Below are 10,798 nucleotides of genomic sequence, written 5' to 3'. Positions count from 1 at the left end.
AATAAAATGCTTTGAAATTCTCATTGCAGAAAAACAAACATCTCAATATGAAAAACAAAAACAAAAACAAAAACAACCTAGCGAGGGGAATCCTGGAGACCAAGATCCTGGTCAACTTCCAGAACAGTGTCTTGGTCCAGGTTCCATGGCCAATGGCCAGTTCCGGGGTCCCCTGGAGTCACAATTTCAAATCAAGCATGGCCTCAACAATGGTTTCTAAACCGTGGCCACAGGACAAAGCTTTTTTTTTTTTTTTTTTTTTTTGTCTAGGCCTCTCTGGTGAAATGCTTTCTCTAGTGGAAGCATGAGTAGCGACACTGGCCCGGAGCCACTCCACCACATAACCACATCAGGGAATTTCCTCCCCTCACTCCACAAACAAAAACAACCTGTGGTTTTTCAGACTCATTCATTCGAGTCGACCCAAGGGCAGCACATACAGGAGATCCCTGTCTAGACACACACACAGACAAGTTAGAATCCAGAAAGGCAAGTATGTAGTGGGTGTGTGTCAATAAATAGAACATTTCTCTTTCTCTTCTTTCTTTTTAAAAAATTGCGTTCTCCACCTCCTTTAATCCATGAACAGTGCTCTGCGTAATCAGCCCTTTCGGCATGTGCTGTATGCCAGGAGCCTCCCCACTCCCTCAGGGCTGGGTTTTTAACTTGAATTTCTAGGGGGGCACTTCTTGGTTTCTGGGGGAAAACAAGACTCTCTGTAGGCATTTTCAGGAGCACTTGGTGCCCCCCATTCTGACTGAGGGATGATCTCTCTCGGGTGCCTGCCTCGCTGCCCAGACCTGCTCCGGAATCTACAGGCCATTCCCCGCCGAACCAGATGGTTCTGTCAGCCTTTTTGGCAAGTCCCCGAAATTTCTGAATTTCTTGTGCTTCACTTTCCTCAGCTGTCAAGTGAGGGGGAAAATGAGAAACAGCCTCAACGTCTACCAACAAACACCTGACTAAATAATCTACAACACTGTGGTATTGGACAGCCATATTAAAACAAAAAACAAAAAACAAAAAACAGTTTTTGAAATGTATTTACTATCAGAAAATGTTTAAAATAAAATATTCAATGAGAGGTAATGCAGAATTATGTATGCATTCTTAGGAAGGTCATACGCTTTACATATACTGTCAAAACCATGAAAATAAAACTTTGTGGAGATGGAAACATTTGAAATAAATGACAGGGTAATCCTGGTTGATCACTACGTTCCCTTTCCACTTAAAAATCAGCCAGTCACGGAGGCCCTACCCAGTTTGGGACGTGGTATCTCAAACTTAAAATGTCAATGTTCTATGACCCACTGCTAGGATTTTATCCTGGAGAGAAAACAATCAGCCAAATAGGTGCCTCGAAGGTACATGCAAAAGGATACAAATTACAGAGATCTTTCTAGAGCATCGTAGTGAGAACGCCTTATATGTTCCCAAAGGGGGGTTTGTGTTTACAAACAAGGGATAATCCATATAATAGAATTCTGTGCAGCTATTAAAATTTTGCTGTATTGGGACGCATGGGTGGCTCATTCAGTTAAGAGTCCAGCTCTTGGGGGCGTGTGGGTGGCTCAGTGGGTTAAAGCCTCTGTCTTCGGCTCAGGTCATGATCTCAGGGTCCTGGGATCGAGCCCTGCATCGGGCTCTCTGCTCGGCGGGGAGCCTGCCTCCCGCCTCCCCTGCCTGCCTATCTGCCTACTTGTGATCTCTCTCTCTCTGTCAAATAAATAAATAAAACCTTAAAAAAAAAAAAAAAAGAGTCCAGCTCTTGGTTTTGGCTCAGGTCATGATCTCAGGGTCCTGAGATCGAGCCTCCTGTTGGGTTCTGTGCTCAACACTCAGTTTGGAATCTGGGGGGGGATTCTCTCCCTCTCGCTCATGCTTTCTCTCTCTTAAAATAAATAAATAAATAAATAAATAAATAAAATCTTTTTAAAATGTTGCTGTAGGGGCCCCTGGGTGACTCAGTGGGTTAAGCCTCTGCCTTCGGCTCGGGTCGTGATCTCAGGGTCCTGGGATCGAGCCCCGAATCGGGCTCTCTGTTCGGCAGGGGGCCTGCGTCCCCTCTTTCTCTGCCTGCCTCTCTGCCTACTTGTGCCTAGTCTGTCTCTCTCTCTGTCAAATGAATAAGTAAAATCTTTTTTAAAAAGTTGCTGTTTATTTATAGACATGACTGGAGAAAATGAACAGAGGTAAATTACACAACAGTACGTTTGTCATGTTGAATACTGATATTTGTATACATAGAAAGAAGCCTGGACCGCGGTGCCTGGGTGGCTCAGTAGGTTAGGTGATTTTTAGCTCAGGTGGTGATCTCAGGGTTGTGGGATCGAGGTCTGTATCGTCAGGCTCTGCACTGGGCATGGGGCCTACTTGAGATTCTCTCCCCTGCTCTCCCTCCCTTAAAAAAAGAAAAGAAAAGAAAAGAAAAAAAGCAAAGCAAAGCAAAGAAAGAAGTCTGAAAGGAAATACAGCAAATGTCCATTGCCTCAGGTGGTAGGATTACTAATGGACTTTAATTAATTTTATGTTTGTTTATTTATGAATTTTATTCATTAAAAAAAGTTTTTTTTTAAAGATTTTATTTATTTATTTGACAGACAGAGATCACAAGTAGGCAGAGAGGAAGGCAGAGAGAGAGAGAGAGGAGGAAGCAGGCTCCCCACGGAGCAGAGAGCCCGATGCGGGGCTCGATCCCAGAATCCTGGGATCATGACCTGAGCCGAAGGCAGAGGCTTCAACCCACTGAGCCACCCAGGTGCCCTATTCATTTAAAATTTTTAAAAAGATTTTATTTCTTTATTTGACAGAGAGAGAGAGAGATACCACAAGTAGGCAGAAAGCAGGCAGAGAGAGGAAGGGAAGCAGGCTCTCCGCTGAGCAGAGAGCTCAATGCGGGGCTCGATCTCAGGACCCTGAGATCATGACCTGAGCTGAAGGCAGAGGCTTTAACCCACTGAGCCACCCAGGCACTCCTATTTATGAATTTTATATAATGAACCTGTAATAAAGTAATAGCATCCTCCTTGGACATGCCAGGCTGTATGTGAAGCACATTATAGGAGTTTCATTTGATCCTCACAATGACATTTCAGGGATGCTGGTAAACCCAGTTTAGAGAGGGAGAAACTGAGGCTTGGTGAGTATAAGTCATAAGCTAATGAGTTTCCTGTGGCTACTATAACAAGGGACCACAAACTTAGTAGCTTACAACAACACAGATTTATTTATTATTTTTTAAGATTTTATTTATTTATTTGAGAGAGAGAGAGAGAAGGAGGGAGAGCATGGGCCTGGGGGAGGGGCAGAGGGAGAGGGAGAAACAGACTCTCCATTGAGCAGGGAGACCGACTCAGGGTTCGAGCCCAGGACCCCAGGATCACTACCTGATCTGAAGGTGGACACTTAACAGACTGAGCCGCTTAGGTGCCCCTGACAATACAGACTTCTTATCTTACTGTTCTATATAGTAGAAGTCTGAGGTCTCACTGAGCTAAAATCAAGGTGTCAGCACGGCTACGTTCATTCTGGAGGCTCTAGGGCAGAATCGGTTTCCTTGCCTTATCTAGCTTCTAGAGGCCACCCGGACTCCTTGACTCATGGCCCCTTCCTCCATCTTCAGAGCCAGCAGTGGCTGGTAGTCTTTCTCCCATGACATCACTCTGCTTTTGACAATCCTGCCTTCCTCCCTTTGAAAATATCTTGGGCTCCTCCTCCCCCAGATAATCTGGGATAATCTCCCAATTTTAAGGGCATCTGATTAGCAACCTTAATTCTATCTGCAACCATAATTTCCGTTTGCCATGCATTATTCCCAGACTCTGGGCTTAGGATGTGGGCAGCTTTGAGAGGTCATTCTGCCTCTCACCCAGAAGGTTTCGCAGGTACTGGGTGGGGGATTTGGAATATGAACTTATTCTGTTTCCCATATCCCCTTAGATTATGCTATGTTGTATATTGAAGAACATTTTAAACTTTGCATAGGTTAAAAAAATAGAAGCATATTCCCTTTCCTGTCTCTTTAGCCTTATTCAGATTTATTGCTATGGCATCCATCTGCCCCTACAACAAACCCATCTGCCCACTGTTCCAAAACCCCAAACTCACTTCCACTTCATCTTGTCCTCATGCTGTTTATTAAACCTGGGAGCTTCACTCTTGGTCATCTGAGAAGTTGTGCAGAGAATTTATTAGGGGAAACGGCTGTGCAAATAAGCGAGAGGGAGTCAGGAAAGACTGGGAGAGCCATCTGACCCTGAGAGCAGGTGACAGGGACGGAAGCGTCTACCCAAGGTCCAGTTTCAAGGAAAGCAGGCAAGCCCGTCCTGACTACAGAGGGGCCCTGGTCTCCTGGCTCTGCTTTAGTACCTTTGCAGAGCTCAGTCATTCCCCGGGGAGGGGGTTGGGGGGGTTGGGGATGGGGGGGGGAAAGCCAGCCAGAGCACAGCAGGGGGGACCCTGACCAAATTCTCTCCCAGCACTCAGAGCTGACGGACACATTCTCACGTCTGCCAAGTGGGGTCTTGGTGACACCTTTCTTAGAGGAGTCTTTCCGGACTTGAGGTCGTGACTATGTCACCCTATGCCCTCCCTGCACTCCCAGCTAGAGTGTGCCTAAGGGCTTTGTGTCTGGCTTTTGTTTTCAGCCAGGCACGCTTTCACTGGGTTTTGTCACTTACACCTTCCCAAGCCTCAGTTTACTTATCTATGGAATGGGGTAACAGCAGTGCCTCCCACACTGGGTTGGTGTGAGGATGAAACGAGATGTGGAGTTTCAAGGCCTTCCTTGGGTCAGGGCCTGGCACAAGGCAGTGGTGATGGTTAGTAAATGGTAGGCATCCTCCCTAGAGCACTCTTTGGCCTAGCATGTCCCTAATAATATATTCCTGAAGCTATCTATCAAGTTTTTAATATACGTGTAGGAAGATGTTCGTTCCCGCAATATTGGAAAAAGGGAAAAACCAACAAAGAGCATAAATGTCCAACATCAATAGCATTGTTGAATAAACTGTGGTGCATCTGCAACAGAAGCCCTTAAAATAATGATCTATTTTTGATACAGACATTCTGTAATGGTAGAGTTTAGTTGTTGTTTTTTCCAGAGAGGGAGAAAGGTGGGGGAGCAGGGGGAGAGAAAGGTGTTTTTTTTTTTTTTTTTTTTAAAGATTTTATTTATTTGACACAGAGAGAGAGACAGAGATCACAAGTAGGTAGGGAGGCAGGCAGAGAGAGAGAGGGGGAAGCAGGCTCCCTGCAGGACCCTGAGATCATGACCTAATCCAAAGGCAGAGGCTTAACCCACTGAACCACCCAGACGCCCCTAAAAGAAAGAATCATAAGCAGGCTCCACATCCAGCACCAGCCTGACGACAGGCTTGATCTCAGGACCCTGAGATCATATCCTCAGCTGAAACCAAGAGTCCAAAGCTTAACCAATTGAGCCATCCAGGCTCCCCTATGATGGTAGAGTTTAATGCAATTGTTTAAGTGAATAAACAGAAAGAAATTGTTTATTGATGTCCAAGTAGTGGAATAGAGATGATTGTTTACCTCTGTGAGGTTTTTTTCCTCCGAATTATCTACAATGAACTTGTATCACCACTAAGAAAACAAAAGGATTTTTTAATTCCCTGGGCAGGGGCGGTTATCATTGTCAATGGCTGTCCTAAGGTCAAACAGGACAAGGACTATTAAATAGTACCTATTATATTTAGTAAAAAGAAAGCATTAGCGGCTCCCGTGGGAGCAGTTTTGGCAGAGGCAGAGCCCCTTGTCAGCAAAACAGGAATAATAATTATAGCTTAAAAATTTAATTTTCCAAAAAAAAAAAAAATCACTTCCCCGGAATCTTGTTTGCACTAACTGGTGACAGAGAGATCAGATATATGTGCAAATACAGTTGTCCGTTGAGAAAAATGCTCAAAATTTCCACCGCACGTCCTCTCAAGCGGCAGTTAATCAAAACAGTGAGCATGCGCGAAAATACAGGGAGGGGAGGGCAATCAGGCTTGCTGTAAGAAGTGGGGGAAAGGCAGGGCCTTACCATTTCTGCATTTAGAAAGTAAAGGAAAGAATCATGCAAAATATTTAGAAAAAAAAAAAAGAATAAGAAATGCAAAGCTAGCTTAATTGCATTTCTTGAAACAATGGTCTTGCAAACCGAGCCACAGTTCCCGGAACTATTCAGCCCCACGGAGCGAGCACGCTCAGAGCAAAGAGACAGGCAAAAACTACTGCATTGATCTGGGAGCGCGAGACGCCCCGCGCTATTGGTTTTGACCAATTAGAGAGCAGGGTGGGCCTGGCCTGGCCTGTGATTGGAGGATCGGGGCGAGGCGGGGCTGCGGCTCCGACGCGTGCGCCTCCCCAGCAGCTGGTCCCGCGCCTCCTCTGGCCAGTTTGCAGACTGCTGGGAGTTGGCTCCGCTCGGCTGTTCCAGTCTGCGGAGACTCTTCCCGGTTGTGTGCCCAGCTCGGCTCCGCAATGCCGGTGGACCTCAGCAAGTGGTCCGGGCCTTTGAGCCTGCAGGAAGTGGACGAGCGGCCGCAGCATCCGCTGCAGGTCAAATACACCGGGACAGAGATCGACGAGCTGGGTAAAGTGCTGACGCCCACCCAGGTACCCGAGGGCGTTGGGGTTGCAGCCGCTCCAGGCTTGGAGGCCGGCGGAGAGGGGGAGGGTGCTCCGAGAGAAGGGGGTCGCGGGGCCCACGCCGCAGGCCTGCGGGCACCTGCGGGCACCGGGAACCCTGCACGTGGCGGGCGGGGCTCGGCCTGCAGGAGAAAGCGATCTACTTTCTAGCGGCTTCAAGGCGTAGGCTGGGGCCTAGGCCCAGAAACAACCTGGGCCGCAGGCCTGGGGGCGGGGGCCACCTCTTGGGCCCCAGACCTCTCCTAGGGTCTCAGGACTTTAGGCCCCAGTTTGGGGTGCAAAAGCCCCACCCGAGGGCATGTGACGCATTATGTAACCGGTGACCAGCATCGCCCAGCGATTCCTCCTTTTGTCTTAGCGCGCAAGAGCATGAAGCCGTGCAAAGGTAAGTGCGTTCTGCAGCTGGAAGGCTCGAGGGCAACGGCCGCGGCCTTGTTCTACCGTTTGCCCTGCGAGCTGATCGGGGCCTGGACACCGGAAGTGGCGGAATTGGAGTGCCCCGCACTTGGCAGTTGTTGGTCGTCAAGCTCCGGGGCAGTGGTGTGCATAAATTGCTCCGACAGTTTATTGTTGTGGATGTTTAGATACGGAGTGACCCTCTGGAAGCCTCTGTTTTCCCAGACTCACTGTCCAGTCCGGCCATTTTCTGTGCACAAAGGATCCAGTTAATTCAGATTCCACTTTAGCAGGCCCCAGCTAAGCTGCTGGTCACCAGATCTAGACACTCCACACCATATGAAGTTGTAGTTCAGAGGCCTCTGTCAGCTCCAGGGTGGAAATCCTGACCCCACGTCTTTCTGTTAATAACATGCTAGGACACCAGTCCTACAGTGTCCTTTGGAGTAAAGTAAATAATGTGTATTAAACGTAAGCTCCTGGCTCTTAGCAGAGTCCATACACTTTAGCTTTTATTAATAATTTACTGTGTTTTACCTTTGAGGAACCTGAAATCAGAGAGTGTTGGCTTCTTCAGCATTTCTGACTTTTTTTTTCCCCCCATTTCTGACTTTTTTTTTTTAACAACGAAGTGGTTGCTTCCTACAGGTTAAGAACCGGCCCACCAGTATTGCGTGGGATGGCCTTGATTCTGGTAAACTCTACACCTTGGTCATGACAGATCCAGATGCTCCCAGCAGGAAGGACCCCAAGTACAGGCAAGTTGGGGAAAGATTGGCAACACTAGGTCATCCAGACAGGACCTGATGCTTCTGGCCCTGTGTACGTATGTCCCTTGCTGGACATGCTGTGCCAGGAGGACGGACACCCAGTTTGGGCTGCTCACACACACGCTTCAGCCAGAGTGTGCATTTCCTACCCCTTCAGTCCCTAGAGCAGGAGTCTAGAAACTACAGCTGAGAGCCCCATCTGCCTGACACCTGTTTTTGTATGGCCCCACGAGTAAGAATGGTTTTTACATTTTTAAATGACTGAAATTGAAAGAATCGTACTTTGTAACATGTGAAAATCACATGACATTCAGATTTCAGTGTTCATAAATGAAGTTTTGTCGGGACACAGCATGAGAACTTCCTTATGTCTTGTCTGGCTCCTTTCACGCTCTAGCCGCAGAGTTGAATAGTGGCAGAGACCATGTGAACTACAAAGCCTAAAACGTTTTACTGCCTGGCCCTTTGCAGAAAAGTTTGCAGATAACTCCCGAGAGACTCAGAGGGTGGGAGGGAGGCACCGGGCGCTCTCTTCTGCAGACCAGTGGGGTTTGTGCTGGCCAAGAAAGCAGGACTGTGTGTCTCCTTCATCGCCACAGCCTGGTCTGGAACACGTGCTTCATGCACATTTGCTGGCTGTGCCGTGACTGTGTGCGTAACTTCTGCATCGCTGACTGTTCTGTGTTCCTCGTCTCAGGGAGTGGCACCATTTTCTGGTGGTCAACATGAAGGGCAATGACATCAGCAGTGGCACAGTCCTCTCCGATTATGTCGGCTCTGGGCCTCCCAAGGGCACAGGTCAGTAAAGGCTGGTTTGTCAGGGAGGTGGGGGGCAGGCAGTGGGTGCACATTAGGATTGGCCCAAAGGGCTGCAAATTTTAGTCTGGGTTCCCCGAGATCCCTTAGCCTAGTGGAGCTTCCTGGCAGTGCAGTTCAGTGGAGCTTCCAGGCAGTTGCCTGCAGGAGACCTTGAGATCTGGAGTAGCAGTAGCATCAGGTGGCCAGAACCTTGGGTTCTGGTCAGGGGGATCCTCCGTTAGCTTTTTTGCCTCTCAGCTGCTAGGCCTTTCTATGCAGGGCAGTTGGTGAGAGGATTCCAAGGAAGCAGTGTTGCAGAAAGCTTGGAACAACTTCCTGGGGAGGTGGTGGGGGGTCGTGATTGGACACATTTAACATGGTCAGTTCTATATTCAGTCTTTGCCCCGTGGGATCTTTGGGTTTCCAGTTCCCGTGAAAGATCTCAGAAATGATCATAGGTTCCTAAATAAATATAAAAAATTGGCTTCTTCATTTCTTTATAGGTCCTTTTGAAAATCTAGGGTGGTATCATCTCGAAAAGATGTGGAAGGCTTTAAGAACTATAGCGAAGATACACATGTTCTGCCTATAGAGGGGGAGAATACTGTATTGAAAGTCTGAGTGGAATAAGCTCACAGTGGGAGGTGCACTGTTAATGCTTGTTGTGCATTACGGGATGCTTTCATTTGCTGGAACAAAGTAGTAGTCATGGGTAGACACGTTGTCAGGCCCTGTTAGTCTGAGCAGGTACAGGAAGGTCCCTGACAAGAACAGTTGGCCATAGACTTGTGCTTTATCTGTTAAGAGGAAGGTGAAGGTGTATCTTTCCCAGGGATCTATTAAGTTCTCTAGGGCAGTTACACAATTAGGCACTTTAATTGTGGGACGTACACACATGAGAATAAAGCAGGTCTCTCAAGTAGGACCTGTGTTCTCATTAACAAAAAAAGCCTCCGCGACTGACTTTTTCCGCCCCCTTTTGCTTTTAAAAAATATTCTTTTAGTATAATTTGTCCATGATAAAATGCCTAAATCATCATTGTTTTAGTCCACGGAAACTGACAGATGAAGGTGACCACATAAGCGACTTAGAAAAGATGTTTTTCAGCATCTTTGCTACTTAGTCGGTCAGAGTGAGTTTTACCGGGCACAGGTAGGGTAGGTTCTGAATCAACGAGCAAACACTGTTGCTTTGTGGAGTTCGCTTTCTAATGAGGAGACTAAACTGAAAAGACAAACTTTTAGAGAAGTCCCAAGTGAAAGGGGTATGGAGATGCGGGTGGTGGAAAATGACTAGCGGTCGGGGCGCCCGGGAGATGGGCTGGGAGCCCGGAGAGGATGCGCGAAGGACAAAGGTGATGGGGTGAGCGAGGGCCTTCGAGGCTGTGAAGGTAGGTATGGACTTGACCCCAGTTGCAGTGGGAAGCCACTGGGGGATTGTCAGCAGGAGAGTGATCTGACTCCTTCCACCTCTGCGGGTCCTCAGTGCCCCTCCTGTAAACGGGGTGGCTGGGGCCCTCCAAGTTGGCACTTCCGTGAACACGGGGGCCGTCTCCATTCCCATGGCCTAGCTGTGTTACATCTTCCTTCCTGCCTCTCCCTCCAGGCCTTCACCGCTATGTCTGGCTGGTTTACGAGCAGAAGGGGCCACTGAAGTGTGACGAGCCCATCCTCAGCAACCGATCTGGAGACCACCGTGGCAAATTCAAAGTGGCATCTTTCCGCAAAAAGTACGAGCTTGGGCCCCCAGTGGCCGGCACGTGTTACCAGGCGGAATGGGATGACTATGTGCCCAAACTCTATGAGCAGCTCTCTGGGAAGTAGGGGAATGCCAGGAGATAGAGGCCATCCTGGAGACCTCAAGCAGTGTTCTCAAGTTCAGTGATGCATGTAGATTTCTCTGCTTCCCCGTTCCCATTCTCACAGGTGAGGCCTGAGCAGTCAGGTAGTGGTCTAGAGTGACCTTTCCTTCTGCCTGTCCTTTATAATTCTAGAGGGTCACACTGCCCATTTCTGTTTTGATCAAATTTGAACTCCATTTTTGGGGGTATTTTGGTACTGTGTTGGGGTCATCAAATTGTTATGGTAAGAATAGCAATCCAGAATTTCAAGAAGTAAAAATTGAGGTAAAAAGACCAGGTCTTTGGTAGTAGAGCAGAGTGTCATAGAATCTTTAAGGT

General features: G+C 47.9%; 1 protein-coding gene across 1 annotated transcript; it reads left to right on the top strand.

Annotated features, from left to right (window-relative positions):
• Nucleotides 1–6,373: 6,373 nt before the first annotated feature.
• On the top strand, nucleotides 6,374–10,798 carry PEBP1 (phosphatidylethanolamine binding protein 1). The gene is made up of 4 exons (XM_032310468.1): nucleotides 6,374–6,621; nucleotides 7,699–7,808; nucleotides 8,518–8,618; nucleotides 10,225–10,798. The coding sequence occupies exons 1-4, from the start codon at nucleotides 6,487–6,489 to the stop codon at nucleotides 10,440–10,442; spliced, it is 564 nt and encodes a 187-aa protein (XP_032166359.1). The 5' UTR covers nucleotides 6,374–6,486; the 3' UTR covers nucleotides 10,443–10,798.

This window comes from Mustela erminea, chromosome 13, assembly GCF_009829155.1.
Source record: "Mustela erminea isolate mMusErm1 chromosome 13, mMusErm1.Pri, whole genome shotgun sequence".
Taxonomy (NCBI): Eukaryota; Metazoa; Chordata; class Mammalia; order Carnivora; family Mustelidae; genus Mustela; species Mustela erminea.
This window is presented reverse-complemented; position numbering and strand designations above follow the sequence as displayed.